General features: G+C 40.7%; 1 protein-coding gene across 10 annotated transcripts in view; it reads left to right on the top strand.

Annotated features, from left to right (window-relative positions):
- Positions 1 to 20,787, top strand: part of STAU1 (staufen double-stranded RNA binding protein 1) — a 37,998-nt gene that overhangs the window by 11,010 nt on the left and 6,201 nt on the right. For 2 of the 10 annotated variants that reach the window (XM_025191830.1, XM_025191805.1), the window contains exons 3-12: positions 1,035 to 1,159; positions 3,294 to 3,450; positions 4,439 to 4,577; positions 5,306 to 5,471; positions 5,567 to 5,599; positions 10,884 to 10,982; positions 12,417 to 12,647; positions 13,230 to 13,373; positions 14,246 to 14,392; positions 16,398 to 16,470. In XM_025191830.1, the coding sequence (XP_025047615.1) occupies positions 1,035 to 1,159; positions 3,294 to 3,450; positions 4,439 to 4,577; positions 5,306 to 5,471; positions 5,567 to 5,599; positions 10,884 to 10,982; positions 12,417 to 12,647; positions 13,230 to 13,373; positions 14,246 to 14,392; positions 16,398 to 16,470 (1,314 nt within the window). The remainder of the gene's footprint in view (positions 1 to 1,034; positions 1,160 to 3,293; positions 3,451 to 4,438; positions 4,578 to 5,305; positions 5,472 to 5,566; positions 5,600 to 10,883; positions 10,983 to 12,416; positions 12,648 to 13,229; positions 13,374 to 14,245; positions 14,393 to 16,397; positions 16,471 to 20,787) is intronic. The other 8 variants (XM_025191808.1, XM_025191848.1, XM_025191839.1 and 5 more) reach the window with 8 other exon arrangements.

Raw genomic sequence — 20,787 nt, forward strand, 5'->3', positions numbered from 1 at the left:
TAAAAAAACCCACAAAACAAAAAACCCCCCCAACAATCTCCTTCCCCCCACGCCCCAAAAAACAACAAACCCTGCACCAACTATGTTGGCTTGCCTTGTTTTATCCCTGTTTAAGCCAGTGTTCAGGTTTGTTTAAAGTTTTTGAGAGAAAATGCTACTTGTACTGTATTCAAAACAAGATGACATTGAAGATTTGACAACACTTTACAAGGTTTATGTGGTGTTACAACAGTTTTAAGTACAGTATTTGAAACCAACTGGCAGTCTTTCATTTATATTTGACAGCACAGGGATTGGAGTATGTATGAAAGGAGCCCTTGTTATGTTAACAGGTTTTTTTTTTTTTGTTTTGGTTTTTTTTCCCCCAAACCAGAATAATACCACTTTTCCACAAGTAGTGCTGTATGCAGCCTTCATGTATATTTGACCTTGTTCATAATAAACAATGTAATGCAGATGTTGCATAATAAATAGTAGTACTATCAAAATGTATAAACTCATACTTTTTTAGAAAAAATGCAAAACAGATAACGGGAGGTGGGGGGGTAATGAGATTAAACAAAAAATTGTAAAGTGGGGTGGGGAAAGAAAAGCCAAGAACTAAGACCTGGCACTTCTAAAAATGTTTAAAAGCAAATTATCACAGTACCTGCTAAGAAAACTTGGTAGTCAGAGTATATTACATAGATCAAAGTTGAGACCACAACCTCTTAAACTTCAAACCAGGTCTCTAGGTGCTGTGGTAGATGTCTTTTGAAAATGAGCTTCTGTAGTTATTGTCAGATTTGTGATGTGTGTTGTTAGAATGTAACATTTTCAACAATGCTTTACATAACTGTTCTTGGGGAACCTCTAAATCTGCCTGATCTTCACCCGTTTGAGAAATAGTTGGGGGTCTCTGTCCCAAAACTGGAAGGTTGCATGTTCTTATCAGCCCTTCTGCAAAGGTGCAACAAATCTGATATTTGATTTTTTGAGAACTGGAGCAGTCTTAATGTCCACCTGGTCATTTATGTCTCTGTCTTATTTTCCAGCTCCTTCTAACATGGCAAACCCCAAAGAGAAAACCCCAATGTGTCTTGTGAATGAGTTAGCCCGTTTCAACAAGATTCAGCCTGAGTATAAGCTTTTGAGTGAGCAAGGTCCAGCTCATTCTAAGGTAATTATTAATATAAATGCCTAAACAATGTGAGCCATAAAGAACTTTTGTGACTGGAAAGATAAAATATGTAGCTCTTGTGCAGCATAATTTGCTGTAGTAGAGGTACAGGTAACTTAATGAGACATGAAAGATACTTTAATACAGTTCAGTTTTCAATACACAATTCATACAACGGGTATGCTGAAGTTGAGGAAGGTAAGATACCCATTTGGATTAAAACTTGTCCCTTGATAACTAACTTTAGTAAATGGCTTATTTATGTTCTCACAAGAGATGTGTAACGTATTTGAGACTTGCATTATACTGTATGGCCTAACTACAGCATTTAACAGTATTAGCAATTGGTTCCCAATATAATGCCCACCTTTGACTTTATTGCATGCTTGCCTTTTGTGCTGAAATTGTCTATGCTCTTCCTGACTGAACATGACTGAGGCAAACCAACATCTGAGTAGGAAGAGAGTGAAAATACTTTTCCTTCTCCAAAAATATAAACTGATTGCACCCTTAGAGAGGCAGTGAAAATGGTTGAGATCTGACTGACTTTTTTTTTCTTTTTCCCCTTTTGGCAAAATACTTCTCAGTCAGAATGCTAATGACCTTATGGAAGGTAGAGTCAAGGAGTGCAAGTATAAGCTCTGATGTGAAAATCTCTCCTGGGTTATTCAGTCAACTACTTACTCTCTTAGAAGTGTAAACAGTTTCTTCCCATATGTATAAAATACCTGTAAACTTTCCTTTGCTAACTGCTGTCTTGTAGCTGAGGGCAACGTGAAACTCACTAGAACGGGGCTTGTTGGGTTGGAGAGCCTGATTTTAGTCAATTTCACTTAACTGCCAGCACACAGAGTAGAAGAGCTTTGTAGGCCACTCTCTCAAACAGACCAGTTAGGTCAATATAAATGTCTTCAGATCCGTATGGACTTGATGGTGATGTACCACCGTTGCCCTACACAGACTTTGCATGTCCCTGACATTGTAGACTACTAACATTTTGGCAGGCTCTAGTAAATATTTTGTTCCTCTCAGTGCCTGTTGTTAGCATTCAGATAGCTAATATATAGGACTAGCAAATATACAGAACACATTCCTGACACTTGGCGGGGGGGAAAAAAATAACAAGGCATTTTCTTATCACCTTTTCACTGTGTGACTCCTGAGTTACCACCACACAAGATAAATCATCTTGGATTTTTTTTGTATACATTTAACACTAGTTTCCCTTTAAGTTGTATTATATCTATGCTAGGAGAACGTGCTTGGGATAGAGCAAAATCAACAAGTTTTCAAAATGTTTAGCAATCAGCCCTGTTCCATTTATTCTCTTACATCTTCAGCTAAAGGCTCTATATGCAAAGCATTTTAAAAATCATGAATACTAGGGAATAGTGTTCGGGGCAAGTGATCATTTTGTCATTGTTCTGATCAAAATGAAACTTCAACTATTGGGAAGAACATGTTTTGCAATGCGTCTGATTTACTTGAGAGAACTTATGATAATAGATATCTTTGTGCTTACAGTGAAGTACTCAAAAGTACTTATATTAGTTAAACTTGTGTAAAATAACTGCGTTATAATGACTTGGCGGGGGGGGGATAAAACATTATACCTATGGCAAAAGTTGTTATTCCTGAGAGTGGCTTAAATATCTTTGTTGCAGCGTTTGGAAAAAAATAGTGTAAAATTAAAGTGTAAAACAAAAAGTGACTAATCGATGCAAAGTAAAAATAGACTGTTGAATAAGTAGTTACATTTCAAAAAGATTATTCAAGATAAACATATGGGAATTAAAAACCTCAATATCGCATCATAAATCCCCCTGCCTGTCAACTTAAGTACATGTTGTGGAGGCTGTTGAGTGAGTAGTTCGGACCATTAAAACAGTGCAAAGGTTTTTATTAATCCTTGTACTCAGTAACTAGGAAAAGGTACAGACGACTACTATGTTTGGAACATGGTGGCCAGTATATTTTAAAGTTGTATCGTGGACAGTGACGTTCTTTAGTTTGCAGCTACTAAAAAGCAACTTCTCAAACTAGAGGGTGAGGCGCATTTAAGCAAAAGGTCCTAACAACTGAGGTGAAATTATGGTGTGGGTCATCATAAAAAACTTGCATTTTTCCTATGCAGGTGTTTACAGTGCAGCTGACTCTTGGGGACCAGCACTGGGAAGCTGAAGGAACTAGTATTAAAAAAGCTCAACATGCGGCAGCTGCCAAAGCATTGGAAGGGACAAAATTTCCTAAACCTACAGCTCGTCCATCTCGTAGCGAAGGAAAGAACCCAGGTACATACAAGGACTGGTTGTTTAAAAAATAGTTATAAGCTGCTCACCTCTGAACTTGGTGTATATATTGGCACTACTTAAGGTTGTGTTTAACTCGGTGAACTTGAAATGTTGTTCTGTGCAATCACCAACCATTTTACAGCTTGTGGTTTAGTTTTTCCAATTAAAATGAAATTGTGACCTATATCAAATGGAAACATTTTAATAGTGAGCAGAGACTAGATATGGATATAGACACATGGGAAGTTCAGAGATGTTAGGTTATATTTTAGTGATGCTTTTGGATTTTGTGCTTCCTGTTGACAAATCTTATCAAGGTTTGCTTGCCCTGGTTAGACGCTTCTAATAGTAATGGAGTTTTTTTTATTTTCATGGTGTCGGTAAATTTCTGTGACAGTTTTGATAGCCCGAGGCTCTATGATGTGCTTTGTTTTTAAGAGTATCTATAGAAACAAAACAAATTAATATGCTTTTGAGAGGTTTTTATGAGAACTTCAAGTTTTATGCATGGATTCTGTAGTAAGGTCTGTAGAGAATATATTGTCATTAGTAGAGCCCAGATGCTAAATTTGATTAAGTGGGGCCTGTTTATGTTGTGAAACAAAAACTTCTACAAATCATGTGTTGTAAAAAATATATACAGTACAGCTGCTTGTTTATGCAGAAGAAGGTAGGTTACATGCGAGAGAGAACCTGTCTCTTCTGTATTTTTTCTCATAACAGTTAATCAGTGGTATTGTAGAAACACTGTAACGTAACAATTTGCCAGCACCTAACAAGTTCAGGTGATTTCCAGCAAAATTTACCCGTCATGTTTTCATTACTTCCATCTGTATTCATATTCAGAACCTCCCTACTCATTATTGTCATAATGCCTGTGCCAAGTATTCAGTCCCAATTTGCTCTCCTTTTGAAGCAGTATTGGCATTTACCTAGCTTTACTCTGCTGTGATATTTGGACAACTATCTTCTATTTCTCTTTATTTAGATAGTGTAACCCCCACAGTGGAGCTCAATGCACTTTGCATGAAGCTGGGAAAGAAACCTATGTACAAACCTATTGATCCTTATACAGGGATGAGATCCACCTACAACTATAATATAAGAGGTGGTGCTTATCCGCCACGGTATGTACCATTGCTTTTCTGTTTGTGATTCTGGACTCTTTGAACTTCTTTTCTCCTTGTGTGCATGAACCAGGCTATATAGGAGGTTCAACTTGACCTTTAGGCAGTTTCTGTTGTTAGTGGTTTATGGAACTATCACTTTACCAAGAATCCCCCAAAATTCAGGCATTTCCAATCATAGTCTCTCCATTTTTCTTTCCTCTGGGTGAGGGAGAAAACAAAAATTAAAAAGGGGAAATTGATTAAGTAGTGAATTTATTCATTTAAGAGCACTTCATAAACAGTCCATTTTAGTAAGTAAACAAAATTATTTCCTCTTTTACTATAGTTTTAAGTGAGAAGGAAAATAAATCCAACAACTTAAGACTTTTTTCTGTAGTTGATTTGGATGTAAGTCATGACATTGATATGGAATATTTCATTTGAGTGTAGAAGTTCATTCTGCTGAGCTTGGTAAACCATAAGGCTTATAAAAACCATATTAGGGTGTCTTGCTTCACGGAAATATTTGCTTTTCCTTGTCCTGTTGTATTGATACTAAAAGTCTACCAAATCGTTCAGACTTTAAGCTTAAATATTAAAGCCATTTTGAATATATTTAAGAGTGTCATGTTGAGCATTGGTTACTGTCACGGGAAACTTGTGGTTATATAATTGATGTTCCTAAATGTTTACTCTGTAGCTTACAAGCAACTTGCAGACAGGCAAAGTGACCTCTCTGTTTTTAGGTACTTTTACCCATTTCCTGTTGGACCCTTACTTTATCAAGTTGAGCTCTCTATTGGAGGACAGCAATTTCATGGGAAAGGAAGAACAAGACAGGCTGCTAAGCATGATGCAGCTGCTAAAGCACTGAAAGTTTTGCAGAATGAGCCCCTGCCTGAAAAGCCAGAGGTAGGAACTAAATTTCAAGTATCTTAAGTGTGAATTGAGATGCCATGACATGTCAGATAGAAGTGATTTTAAAGTATTTTTTTCTAAATTAAAAGGTGAATGTACTTCAGATTGGAAGACTTCAGTGTGTGAGTTGGTGTGGACTTGCTTAGTGTCCAGTGGAAATAGTTTAAATTTTAGATGTCTTTCATAAATGGAGGATTTTTCCAAATAAGTTATTTTCATTGCTTTGGCTATCATAATTCCTGTTGCATTGCTACTGCTGCCTAAATAAGGTTGCATAAGCATCCTTAATGCTTCCATTTCCTAGTTTTTCGATGACTGAATTTATAGCCTTCATGGTTTTTTACTTCTTGCACTTCTTGTATGTGCATGTTTTTCCATGCACTGTATGTGCATGTATTTATTCCATTTTTCTAATGTTAAGTTTTATGACTATATTTAGACCTCCAATGCATTTTAGTAAATAAAAATAAATCAAAAAGCAGATGTATGCTGAGCTGAAAAAATCCTTGCACCCTGTTTAGAAGGTGAAAATATACTTTGTGACATGAATACAAGAGGCATTTTAGCAGCGATACTTTGGTTGGCCTGGGAGCAAGGCATTGAAGGGCCATTATGGATTAACTTGCAGTTGTCAAGTCTATGAATAACAAAGCATAGACTTTTTTTTTTAATTTTCCTGCAAATTTCTGCTTTACTGAATAGATTGTTTCTAAACATTTTTTTTAAAATTGTGTATGAAAAGTTGTCATCTCTAAGTATGAAAACTAGGTAAAAGCCATGGCCTCTTTAAAAGCTGTAGGAGTTTAATACCTTCCATGTAGTCAGAATTTCTCCTGTAAGTTTTAAATCCATGGCTTTTTGACAGGTGTGTATGGTTCATGTGCAGCAATGATGCTCAGGTACCAACATAGCAGCTCCAAAGAGTAATATTTGAACATTTATTTTGTCCAAATATATAGCACTTACGGCTGGTTATCACGATTGACAGGCCCAAAAATAAATTTATCTTTAAAAGACAATATTCCAGTTGTTTAAGGAAATATTGGCTAACACAAGAACCACCCTGAGACGTCCAAATCCATTGACCTACCACAGGGACCTGAGTTACCCAAGGAGACTAGATTCTCTGCTCACAGTGCACACAGGTGCAGCACTGAACTGACAGCACAGGTGTTCATCCATGACCTAAAACCGTGGTAAAAATTGAACTGCACATCCTCTAATTTTGGCATTATCCCTAGCTAATGCTTGTGCATACTGCATCTTTAGGAAGCTCTAATGCAGGGTCTGGCAACATATGGCTGGCCAGTGGATCCATGGGATCTGGCCCACAGAGTTGAATGGCTTTGCTTGTGCCCATGCCAGAGGTGGGCAGCTTCCACCCACACCTACACTGCTGTTTTTTTCTGTCTGGTCTAATGCAGACCAGGTGTTTTCAGCAGTGTGTCAGCAGCAAGTGGCCAGATACTGCTGCTTCCCCAGACCCCTCTTCTTAGCTGCTGTGTGGGCAGTGAGGAGCTGTGCTAGAGCCAAGCTGTGCCCTCAGGCAGGGGAGTGGGGGAAGGAGAGTGGAGAGAAGCGGCAGCAGCATGGATGCAGTTTGCAGATATGTGGTCCCAGCGCTGGAAGCTGTAGCTAGGAAGCAGCGGGGTTGGGAAATGTCAGTGGTATGGGCACAGCTCACAGGTGTGGGGATAAGTTTTCTGCTGCTGATGTGCCGCCAAAGCCACCCAGCCTGCACTGGACCGCAGCAGAGTTGTTGTGGCCTGTAGCTCGTGAAAGGTAGCAGAGCCCCTGCACTAAAGAGGATTTTGGAATGTGTGTTCACAGATTTGTTCACACTGCTCTGGGCGTGTCTACACATGCATTATTAACGTGCTTTGGTTAATGTGCATTGAATCGAGTAACACCATTGTGCGGTACTAAGAAAATTCGCGTTAACTAAAGAGCATGGGGTTCTACTCCTGTAGAAGTGCTGCTCGGCTGCTCCAACATGCTGTAATTACCGCGCTGCTGCATGTCATGTATCGGTGTCCCTGTGCTTCAAAATGGGGGTGGGGGTGCTTGAACTAAAGCTTGTTTAATGCCATTTTGAAGCGCAGGGATACTGATGCACGAGGTGCTGCAGTGCTTTAATTAGAGCAGCTCTTGGAGCAGCTATAATTAAAGCATGTAAAAGTGCTCACTGTTTTTAAGTGACACTTAATGTGCATTAGCCTATTTTAATATGCATTAACTAAATAGCATGTTTTTAGTGATGCTTTTAATGGGCATTAAAATAGGCGAACACACATTAAAGCTCCTGTGTAGACAGGCCCTGTGTTAATTTGCATGCTGCCTTTAACCTGACCCTCATCCACCCACAGAGATCTGTACTTATAGTTAGGTGGTTCTTTAAACTTGAGCTGTCTGGACCATCAGAGAGGTAGGGTTTAAAGTTTGAGTGTTGCAGTGGGGTTGCAGCTCCAAGTTATCACAAGTCATTAGCTACTAAAGCAGTGACACGTCCAGTCTGTTGCAGACCAGGTCATAATCAGCTATTTTGTGTGGGTGCTTTCACTTGAGGTAGGCTATCAGGTGGAGTAATTTTGAGTATGCTGACTCAAGCTTAAGTATTGCAGAGAAGACTAGTCCTAAGACTGTCCATGATAGCATGTTGTAACCTTTAGATGAGGGGTTCCCAAAGTTTTTATGCTGCAGGCCAGCAAACTGTGGCTCAGCAGTTGCAGCCGACCAGCCAGAATTTCCAGCCAGAAGACGGGTAAGGATATCCCCACCCTCCAGCTGGTGAGGGTGGACCAAACCCTGCACTGCCACAGGCCCTGCAGAAGGAGCCGTGGCCTCTCCGCCTGACTCCGGGGGGCCACGGTTTGCTGGTCCACGGCCAATTCTGGGTCTGGCAGCCGACTGCTGCAGACTGGCAACCGGATTGAGAACTCCTGCTTTAGATGATTCAGTGTTTGTCTTCCTGTTTGTAGTGCAGCAGTTCTGGAAGCACCTGTCTGGACAATCTATAGCTTTTCACTTGAAAATAAATAGCTGTTTGGAGCTGTATGTTCAGTTTTCTGGAAAGGGACAAAGTCTCTCTAAAATATCACCTAGTCCTTTGTACAACTGTACTGAACGACAGGACCATTAAATGTAGTAGCTCTAATTGAAGTGGACAAGAATGCATGAATGCATTTGGAGTTACTTTAGTGCTTTACCTTCACCTTCTTGCCAGGCTAATAATTTCCTTGTTAGGAAAGGGAAGAGTTAAACAATTTTACTATTCTTTAGTTTATATCAACCTGGATATTTTTTGTTTCCTTGTATTACTTTATAGGCTCCTACTCTTTTTTTATAAAATGTTAAAGGGGTATTTTTATGCTGTTGAAATGGTGGTTTGCTTTTTTTTTCAAATTACTAGCTTTGTTTCTGTAAAATATTCTGTTTCAGAAGTTGTGAGTACATGCAAGCTGAAACCTCTTTTATTCTGTTAGTTGGCATTATGCTGTTGACTTACTTGTTTTAGATGCACCCTCATTCTTTAACCATTTGCAAACATAGTTTAGAGCTGGAGCACACACCAGCACACAACACAACTGATACCAGTGTAATAAGCTCTGGGATGTTTCTTGGTGCATACTCCTTTATACAGCATAAGGAGGGAAATAGTTAATTTAGTTAATAAGAGGATATGCTTGTCTATAAAAGTATGATGTTAAATACATGTGAGTAATCAAAACCAGAATATATTGAAAAGTGCAAGGAATAAAAGATATTTTAATGTGATTAACCTCCAAACTGAGACACTATCACTAGAGATGCAGGCAGTAAACTAACATTTAAGCTCTTCAGTCACACCTACAGTAACTCTTAAAATGGGCTTTCAAGGTCCTTTTGATTAAACGGTGCTGCTAATTTTGAACCTACCCACTTTGAATTTGAAATCAGAGAAGTTTTAGAACTTGATTGTAAAGTTCTTTTGAGTCTCAAAAATGTCAAATCTTGGAGCATACTGCTGGGAAGGAAGTGCTCTGCTTTTAGTACTGGTATTGCCTGAACAGCTCTCAAACACAACAGTTCACTGTGCATGTACCGCAGTCCTGCACTAGTGCATCATTTGACCTCACTCTCTGCAAATATGTATTGGAGAGTTCTACATACATGCCTCAACGTAGTTAGGAGTTCAGAGGCTGGAAATAAGTGATACCATACACAGTACTGAGAAGACTAAAAATGTCAGGCGTTTGCCCTGGAAAGTATCTTGGGATTTACACATTCCTCTGGAGTGCTTGCAGCTTAAGCACTTAGTGTAATGGTGCTTTGGGCAGAAAAAGAAATCTGCCTGAAGACAAGTGCAAATAGCAAGTCTGCTTTATTGGTCGCTCATTCTGGGTTTAGGTTTAATGGTGAACAGTAAACTAGATTTCTGTAATCCTTAAAATAGTCGAAGATGGTGGAAGCAAAGAGAGAGGGAAAGTTTTTTGGGTTTTTTGTTTGTTTGTTTTGTTTTTTGTTTTTATTAAACTGTTTTTACTAAATGAGACATCTCCAGGCTATTCCTCTAATCGTAGTTAAAGCATCTAATCCATTTTCTAATCTTCTGGTGTTTGAGCTCTTGTGTTTTGACAGTTCCTCTGTGCCTGTAGTCCTTTCTATATCCTAGCTTGGTAGCTGCAGTCTTACAGTTTCTGCGTTGTTGCCATGCCTTTTTAAATCCACTTTTTTATCTAGTGCACAACAACAGCAGAATTAGACTGTAATCAAGGTTTTGAAATCCATTTGACTGGAGATATACACACGCCTAGCGATGTGACCAAATTAGCATTAATGCCCTTATGGAAAGTGCATGATTTAAGACTCAGCCATTTGATTTCAGGCATTTTGCCCATAGTGCACTGTAACCACTTCCTATGGTTGTCCAGATGGAATGATTAAACAGAGGCATGTTATGAATACATGGCTGCCCCCAGAACTAATTAACCATCACACATTTGACTGGCCAGTGCTTGGAATCCAAATTTTTCGTGCCGATATGGTCTCACTGGGTTTCATACAAATGTCAAATTAACTTGTGTAACTAGCTTCTCGCAAGTGTTTCAGTTTTAAAAAGTGTATTTCACACTTGGGTTTGTCTTAACTTTTCCAGAAATACATTTTAAGCCTGCTAGCTTTCAGAGAGCCTGTTTTCCCTTCCTTCAGTGAGCACATATGCAAATTTGAAGTTTTATCAGCTTTTACATTAAAAACCATTATTGAAACAAGGTTCTTAACTTTAAGTGTCTGCAGTACGTGCGGGATATTTCTATGTTCTCATGTAGACAGCAAAGGTTAGACAACTTGATTTGTGGGTTCAATAAACTGGTTGGATGACTATCATTCAGCTAGCATGCTCTTTATTTAAATGTGTGCTGCTTTTAGGTTAATGGAAAAGAACCAGATGATGAAAATCTCAATAAATCTGAAATAAGCCAAGTTTTTGAGATTGCACTTAAAAGGAACTTGCCTGTGAATTTTGAGGTATGTTTATTTTACAAGCTCTAGAGTTATATTTTGTTAGAATATTGAGGATACTAAGATAAAATGATCTAAAGCAACTTACTTAGACAAGAACAACTGACTTTTAAAGCTGCATGTTAGTTGTGAATATGCTTTTATCCAAATGAGTTTCAAACTGATCATCCCAGAGCTAAATTGTTTAAAAGCGGGTGGGGGAGAAGACCACTTGTACCCCAGAATTGGCAGGCCACGCAAATCATAGCACACATGAGTAGCCCTATGTGCTATTGTACCAGGCTCTTTGAAAATTTAACATAAAATCCTTTCATTATTGAATGAGTCTCTTTATTTTAAATCACATGTACAGTTAGAAGAGTGAAAACAAAATTCAAATGGGGAAAGAGCTTAAAGAGTCTCTCTATCATTGCATAATTGAGCACTGATGTGAATTATACACAAGGTATAATTCAGAACCCCACAAGCAGGTTTCCCTTCTTGAGTAGGAAGTGGGACTGTATAACATTAATCCTCAAGTGTCATCATGGGTTTCCAGTTTCTCAAAATTGCCCTTCTGGTTTTCAGAACAAACTCTTTGGTCTCATTCACTTACATTCCTCTCCTTTATGTTGTCTTGGATGACAGCTGCTTCCTGCCCCCTTCTGACCATCTTAGTTATCTTTTAATTTATTACGTACCAGAGGAACATCCTTGTTGCACTGAAGTATTAGTTTATTCTGTTGCTCTTTTTGCTGACATGGGTTACTTCACTAAATTGACTTCTAATCTGTTTCATGAACACTTAAATTGTTACATTTTCAGTATTCTTAAAAGTTTGGCACAGACTTGATTTTATTTTTTTTTTTAAAGGGTGCTATTTGGAAAGTGCCAGTTGCCAGTGATCTTAATTTGTACTAACATTTGTTGTCAAGCTTTGTTCTATGAGTCAATATTTGGGCATTTGGTGGCTTTAATATGTGATTGCAAATAGACAACAAGCCTATTTTAGAGCTAGTAGTTTGAAGGCAGTGCTGCCTCCAGTGTCTGTACTTCTGAACTAAGACTCTAGGTCCCAAAGAATTGCTTTGTCTGTACTAATCAAATCACTGTAATATGAATCATTGGGTGGAGATGTATACCCAAAAACAAAGTTAATACTCTCTTCTGAAAGAGTAAAACAGTAAATGAAACATGCTAAAGACCATTAATTCATAAAATGTAAATTCTACTTCCTGCTTGCTGTGCATGCACTTTTCTAGGTAGAATTATTTAACAGATTTTGCATGGGTGGGATGATATTATGCTTAGTGGTCATGTTATTAAATAGCCTCTTCCTGGATCATTTCAGGAATGCTATCTCATACAAATTCCCCCTTGCCCCTAGTTCTTGTGAATGAAGTTTGCTATAAACATTGTGCCCTACCATTTTTAATAAGTGTTTATCACGCTTTCACTCAGTTTTTCCCTCTGAAACAGGTGACCAAGGAAAGTGGTCCTCCCCACATGAAGAGCTTTGTAACCAAGGTGTCGGTTGGGGAATTTATGGGTGAAGGTGAAGGAAAAAGCAAGAAGATCTCTAAGAAAAATGCCGCAATCGCAGTCCTAGAAGAACTGAAAAAACTGCCCCCCCTTCCTACGGTTGAGAAAATGAAGCCACGAATCAAAAAGAAAACAAAATCAATAGTGAAAGTAAGAAATTACCTCCCTTTTTGGACCCAAATTTTGTTGCTGAAAAATGTCATAATGTGTGGAACATTCCCAAAATTGTTATAAACGCCCTTTTCACATGCTGAAAGTTAACCAGCGGTCTGGTACTACAACTGATATATTAGTTATTCACCATCCTCAGTTAACAGAGCTCACTACTGCAGTAGCAAGGTAGTTTATGTTGACTTCCAGATGAATGAGAAAATATTTGAACATATGCTGTATAAACTACCAGACTAGTTTTCAAACTTAAGGAGACCAATTTATGGATTTCTTGCAGTTGTGCCACCTCCATCCAAATCTTTAACTTTAGCAGTAGTCTCCAAATGTTCAAAATAAGCTGAACTTTTGCTATTGGTAGCTTATCTAAGAACATGATCAACTATGTTTTACTACTATTGCTTGGCTATTGGTATTGCTCTTACACCATAAACCAGGTTTTGGTGTTTTAGGGAACCTAATGCCTACAGTTGAATGAATGAATTAATTGGTACGCTACATTTGGAATTGCTGTACAATATTTGCAAATGTCAGCTTATTTTTTCAACATTGTTTCCACCTTAGCTGCAAACAAGCCCAGAATATGGCCAAGGAATGAATCCTATTAGCAGACTTGCTCAGATACAGCAGGCCAAAAAAGAAAAGGAGCCAGAGTATATGCTCATCACAGAACGTGGTCTTCCAAGGCGCAGGGAATTTGTTATGCAGGTTTGTATATTGATTTCCAATCTTTATATGTCTGTCTTTAATTATTTTTAGTTAGGGTTACCAGACTTTGAAAAAGATATATGTACTTAGTAGTACTGCATCTCCAAATGCATTGAGCTCATTAAGAAAAAAAATCTCCATCTGATTCCCTTGGAGCAGGATAAGGGCTCAAGAAGGCAAATCCTTCTTCCTAAGTCCTGTTAAAGAGGTAGTTGAGATGCTGGAAGGCAAATTTTTAAATACATCATGCTTGCATACATTTTTCTTAAACACAGAAAAATACTGCCAAATGATAAAAAGTGCTTTGTTTTTGTAATGTGTGGACATTGAAATGTAGAGGTTTATATCTTTTCCACCAGCTTCTGTCTTTTCTTTAAAAGTACTGTATTCCAAAATATCTTCCTGCATTGCAATATCAGATAATATGGTAGCATTTGTTTGGCACTGGTTGTAGCAACCCAGTGGTAGCTAGTGCTAAGATATCCTCCACCCCTCTTTCTTGTGCTGGACAAGGCTGAAAGCTGCCACTGTGCAAAATAGTTTAAAATCTTACTGTCCTTTTATTGTCATGAAATTTGCATAGTTATAAACAATTATATTACCTTGGTGCCTTATTTGAATATAGATTTCCTGGGCTAATGCATTTAAACTAATGCCCTGGAGAGATCAAGTACTAAGCTGATTATTCCATGTATTTGTTTCTTGTCCTGTGGCGCCTATGATTGGTTACAAATTTGTTTAGGACAATAAATCAATTCAGCCAAGTCTCTGATTGCTCTGGCCATATGGAGACAAAAGAGTCATTTAATGAAAATGTTGTTTTTATTTTCATGAGACTTTATTTGCTTTTTCTTTGTCCATATTTCTTTCAGGTGAAAGTTGGTGTGCACACAGCTGAAGGAATGGGTACGAACAAGAAAGTAGCTAAACGCAATGCAGCTGAAAACATGTTGGAGCTTTTAGGTTTCAAAGTCCCTCAACCTCAACCCCCTAAACCAGCATTAAAAACGGAAGAGAAGGTAACACATCTTTAATTGATTTTCCTCACCTGGTGTTTCAACAAAAACAATGAAATGAGTAAATACAAACTGGGTAAAAATCAGCATAATACAGTGGTGCTCATTCTTTTTGGCTGGTGGGCTGAATACAGCTGGTGCACCTAATCTAGCATCTGGGAACAGGCATGGTGTGGCCCCATCTGGCCATGCAGAGGGGAGCAGCCTAACTGTTCCCATTGCGCAGGAGCAGGGGACTTTTCTTGGCCCAGATCCAGCCCTGTGGGGGAGGGGATGTCCCAATCTTGCAAGAGCAATGGGGTGTATCCTGGCCCCAACCTGGCCAGGAACAAGGGAAGGGGTGAGGGAGAAAAGGGGGTGTAAGTTGGCCCTGAACCGGCTGCCCTGTATGGAGGGAAGGGGACGTACCTGGCCCCAATCTGGTCATGCGGGGGGAAGGTTCTGGCCTGGTTCCTACCTGCTCCGTGGGACTTAATTTTGGTGTTCCCCTGCTGCCAAGTTTCCTGACCCGTGGGGAGCCTTGTGGGCTATATTCCAAGCCTGTGTGGGCCAAATTTGGCCCATGGGCTGGAGGTTGAGCACCCCTGGTATAGTAAGTCTACACTTCTCACTCTAGCCTGCTGGACAGGAGGCACTAGTTAATATGGCCACAAGAAATTTAAGGGATGCCAGTGAGTGCTGACTATTGGATTCCAGGCTCCCTGAAAAAGGATAGGCGTAGCTCCTAGAGGCAGGGTCCAGTTGGAACATAAGGTACCTGGGCAGTGCTATATCTACTCCTGACTTCTGTGAGCAACCTGGCACCAGAGGGCCATGTGACGTGCTCAGTTTCTACAAAGAATGGCTCAGAGCTTGTGCAAGTAAAACCGTTGTTTTTTAGGACCGACATGTTGCCAGGCTTATGTCACACCCTGTGATAACATTAATTTTATGTCACTTTTTATATTAGGCTGGATCTTTAAAATACTTTTCCTTAACTGAAGCTTGAGTTCTTCCCCCAGTTCACTTAACAGACTTCAGCTTGATGTTCAGAATTAAAAGGGTTTTATCTAACTTTCTCCTTTAATGCACCAGTTTTGCATATGTCAGTGCATCTCTATGAGAAGTAATCAGTATGTTAATTTAACTGGCTGTTGCTCAGTAAAGTTCCTTAATATAGGTCTAACAAATAACTTTTGTCATTTAAATTTCTTTAGAGGGAGTGCTAATCTTCCCTAGATATCGTAGAGGTTCAAAATTTGACTTAATTCGAAACCATGAACCAGTGGACAGATTTTTTTTTTTTTTAAATTTGTTTTGCCTAACCTGTAACATCCTCTCTCCAATAGGACTTCCTTTTGAAAGGGTGTATTAATCTCGGGCAAATCTTATGATTATACATAAAGTACCCACACTAAGCATTATTCTATCCCTGGTATAGCTTCACTTTTTACTCACTCAGCAGTGCTAGCTACAAGTATCCAGTTCTGAACTTAGGTGTTTCTTTATTGCTTTTTTATGGTTGTTTTATAGTCATAAACTAAATGTAATTTAGGCAGCTATTTTGTATACATCACTTAGGTTCTTGCATAGTTATCTAAAAATTAAGATTTGTGTAAACCAGTGTTTCCCAAACTTTTGGTTTTGGCAGTACACTTACCAGGCCTCTCCCATCCTGTGGCACACCAGGTGAATGCGGGAGGGGGTGGTGGTGCATCTGAACACAGTGCATGGACGCTAATCGCTGGCTGGTGGAGTCATGCCCCCCATCTGTCTGTCTGTGTCTGTCTGTCTGTCTGTCTGTCCGCGCCGGCGACAGGTGGAGGGTGTAGCTCCAGCTCAAAATTCCACGGCACAACTGGACGTGCCTCATGGCACACCAATGTGCTGTGGCACACTGGTTGGGAAACACTGGTGTAAACCCCTCTGAATTCTCTTTTTCTAAAGTTTTCTGACTTTTCACCTAGTTGAATAGTCTAGGCCATTGAAAGCTTTGAGGAAAAGTTATTGATGTTTGGGTTTTTCTTAGACGCCAGTAAAGAAACCAGGTGATGGAAGAAAAGTAACCTTCTTTGAACCAGGTTGTGAAGAAACTTCAACTAGTAAGTGACTTTACTGAAATATATTTGGTCCTTTATGTGCCTCAAGCTATTTAATAGTTATTTGGAGCAGGCTGGTAAATCACCTGTGGTTTTTTTTTGGTGTTTTTTTTCCAACATTAAGGGTCAGCCTCAGGCACTGGTATGCTTGAGAGAAGTAATTAAGGCCCATTTGTAGGTCATCCTCAGTATGTGCAATGACAGCACAATCTTTGGCATACTAAAGTTCCACAGTCAGGGCTGATGTAACTTGGGTCTTGGCATGGAGGTGGGAAAGATTGAAAAGGTTCCCGTCCATCCTATACTCAATGCCGATGCCATGTGGCAGGCGGTCACAGCTGAGCATCTTGATGACCAAGAAAAATGGAAAACAGAATCGGTGTGATCATGCAGCCCTGCTTGATGCCAGTTTGAATGGCAAAGGGCTCCATAGTGGAGCCACTGCATAGGATGGAGTCAGTCGTTTGGTATTTCCCTAGGCAGCCAAACTTTGATTAGATCTTCCTAAGAGCCTCACAGTTAATAGAGTCAAAGGCTTTGGTCAAATCAATAAAGGCCATATACAGTTCCTGATGTTGTTCGTGGCACTTTTCCTAGATCTGTCGGGCCACAAAAATCATGTCCATAGTGCCCCTTGACAGTCTGATGGCATATTAAGACTCAGGCAGATTTTCCTTGGCAAGAGAGAGCAGTCGGTTCTGCAGAATTCGAGCGAGGATCTTTCCAGTGGTGGACAGGAGGGCAATACCTCAGTAGTTTCCACAGTCAGATTGATTTTCCTTTATAAAAATGATGACAATATTGGCATTCCTTAGGTCAGTGAGAATTTCCACAGCGTTTCAGATATTAAGAAAGTGTGTGGAGCTTGTTGGTCATGGTTTCACCACCAACTTTGAAGACCTCAGCTGGTATGCCGTCAGGGCTGGATGCTTTGTTTGTTCTTCATATGTCTTATCACTTTGTGGACTTCTTCAGGGGTTGATGGACTGGTAAGTGCTTCCCTTACTGGATGCTGCAGATGAATTTGACAGTTTCATCTCATCAGTCACTGTTGGTTCTCAGTTTAGGAGCTTTTGGTAGTGCTGCTTCCAGCATTTTTTGATAGACTTCTCTTTGAGAAGTGTACTGCTGTCTTCAGATCTAAGTGGGATGGCCCAAAAATTTCATCTACATGCAGCCCTGACTGTACTGAAGAAGCTCCGCATGGCATGACTGTCAGCTAATTGTTGGATTTCTTTCATTCTCTTCCTATCACTTGTTTTTGATTTCTCAGTTCTTCCTCTGGGTTTCAGATTTAAGCCATTGATAAGTTCCCTGCTTCTGACTGGATGTAGGCTGGTTTTGCCAGTCACAGAAAGCCTTTCTCTTCTAATCAAGAAGGGCTTTGATCTCAATATTGTTTTCATCAAACCAATCTTGATGGCGTCAGGTGAAAAAGCCAATTGATTCTGTGCAAGCCTCATAGATGGTCTCTTTTAGACCTTGCCAATCTTCTGCAATGCAAGTGTTATCATTTTCAATCTGAAGATTGGGGAATTTCTTACTGAGATGTGTTTGGAGGGCTTTGCAGTATCTAGGGGTTTGAAGGCATTTGATGTTATACTGTCTTCAGACTGATTTGACTTGCTTTTGATGTTTCAACACAACTCTGGACATGACTGTTGTCACTAAATGATGATCAGTCCAGTCATTGGCTCCTCTCATGATGTGTGATATAGACATCTTTTAGATCACGTGCTCTTAGGATGACATGTAGTCAAGGAGATGCCACTGTTTCGAGTGCATGTGTTGCCATGTTGTTTTATACCTGTCACATTGTCTGAAGATAGTGTTAATAATCTCAAAGTCATGCTCTGCACATTTATTGAATAAAAAATGTTATTGGAATTATCCTTGCCTACTCCTTCCTTCCCAGGGGTGCCCCTCCACATGTTCAGGCCATGGCCTTCTTGCATTGAAGTCTCCAAGGAAGATGATCTTGTCAACTTTCAAGTTGATAGAATTTCATAAAACTGTTCTTTATGTTCTTCCTAGGCATTGAGTGTTTGAAGCATATGCACTGATGATAGTAGCAAATGAATTGTTTGTCAGTTGAAGGCGGAGAGTCATGAGACTCTTGCTAATGCCAATGAGGAATGTAATCATTCATCTGACAGTCTGGTTCTTAATGGCGAAACCAGTGCCACATATTCACCTGTCATTTACAAGTTTAGCTTTCCAGAAGAATGTATAGCTAGCCGCCCCCCCCCAGTTGGCTTTCGCCTGCATGTCTGGTCTTGTTGAGAGCAGAGAGATTGCAAGAATTCTCAGGTGACTGCAGCTGTTCTGCATTCAGGTCTGTCACTCTTTGGGTCATCTAGTAGGGTTTGCACATTCCAGGATGCAACAAACATTTTTACTTTTTGACCACAATTAGAGTGATTCCCCTGGAAGTGGCTATCCAGTCAGGTAAGGTAAAGTGAGCCAGTCTGTTTGGAGCACCTTTTCTAGCCCCCTTCCCATGTGGGGTGAGCAGAGGGGATCCTAAAAAGGACTGCTCTGTCACAATCTCTGTCACTATTATGATGGTCACCATCATGTGATCACCACCTGCACATAGATCCATGACTTGGGGAACTCCTGGTGATCACTGCTTCTGTCCCCTGTCACTTGCCCATTGCCTCAGGACTTTGTAGAAGTTATAGGTATTGGTATTGGTTATTGTAGTAGATGTTGGACCAGTGAGAAGCCTGCGTGTGATCTGTTTATGTGAGGAGTTTGTCGCACATTGACACCCGCACAGATCTTGGTAGAGGAGAAACCTGTGTCAGTGGAAAGGAGATCCAAGATGGCTGGGTTTACTCTTCCACTGTAGCCGTCATCCACTTTTGCAGCCATTGAGAAGTATGCCTGCTCCACTGTTGAGGTCTGTGTCATGTTGGACTGCTCTTCATCTGATACCTCATCACTATGGGTGACCCTACCAGCAGTACAAGACTCCTGACAGCATTGCTCTTCAGGTCATCAGTACATGCAAGCTTCCCCACCCCATCAAAATGGCAGTCCATGGTGACTGTCTTTTCATAACCTCCACTTCTGAACTTCTGGCCAAGGCCTGTCGTCTTGCTATTAGGCCTGCGCGAACAGGGAAGTATTCAATTCGGATTTGGAGGACAGTGATTCGATTTGGATCACTGTCCTAAATCAGTTCAGCCGAATTGGCTTTGGAAGATTCAGCACTGATTTGGAGAGATTTGGTGGTTTGGATCAGCCGGGGAAAGGCAGACGCAGCTGGGCTGCTCCCACGGCTCCTCCGACTGTTCTAGCCTTTTCCTGGGGGGAGGGAAGCCACGGGAGAAGGCCCCATGGCTGCTCTGCCCAGCCCCAGCCTAGTCCCAACACCTTTAAAAAACAAACAAACAAAAAAAGTCCTGCACTCACCAGCTTCAGCAGCAGCGACCAGGGCCCCTGGTGAGGGTGAGGGTGCAGTGTAGGCACTTCTTGCTCTGGGCGGCAGCAGGGCATAGTCCCTGCTCCCAGAACTGCCGTGCCCGCATCAGCGCTAGGAGTGGGTGCTCTGCCCTGCTGCCAACTGCCAGCCAGTGCGGGGGGATGCGGGCATGGCAGTGCTGGGAGCAGGGGCTATGCCTTGCTGCTGCTTGTCCCCTTCTGCATGGAGCAAGCCGTGCCCGCATCCTGTGAGCACCCCATCCCCAGCTGGCAAGTGGCAGCAGGGCAGAGCCCCCCGTTCCCAGTGCTGCTGTGCCCACATCCCATGCCCCAGCCCCCTTCCCGCCCTGGCTGAGCAGCTCCAATCCCAGCCCCAATTCCTTCCTCCCCCACACCTTCCCTCCCCCAGTCCCAACAGACTTACCACCTGGAGGCAGCTGTGTCAGCTGCCTGCTTAGTTTATGGCTGAATCTCCAAATCGGCTGAATCTTTTCCAAATTGATTCAGATGCTTTAAGAATTTGGAGATTCGGTCCCCGAATCGGGCCATATCTCCTCCAAATTGGGCTGAATCTCCTCGGAATCGAATCAACTACTGAAGCTTCTCACAGCCCTACTTACTATGCCTACAGTACTTGCTAGATGTCCTGACAATTGAGTGGTGCTCATAACTGTTGTGACTGAAATATAAGACCAGATTGTGATGCCCTCAAGTTCAGTTGGAGCATGAGTACAGCAGTGAGAGATCCTAGCACTCGCCTAGAGAGGTGGGTCAGGGTACTTAGAGATAAAGGGGTCTTCTAGCAAAAGTGGATATTGTATTGAATAATTGATTCAAAACAACTGAGCACTGTAAACACTGTCTGAAGTGTAGCTGAACTTCTGCACCGCT

The sequence above is a fragment of the Alligator sinensis genome, unplaced genomic scaffold (assembly GCF_000455745.1).
Source record: "Alligator sinensis unplaced genomic scaffold, ASM45574v1 scaffold76_1, whole genome shotgun sequence".
Lineage (NCBI taxonomy): Eukaryota > Metazoa > Chordata > Crocodylia > Alligatoridae > Alligator > Alligator sinensis.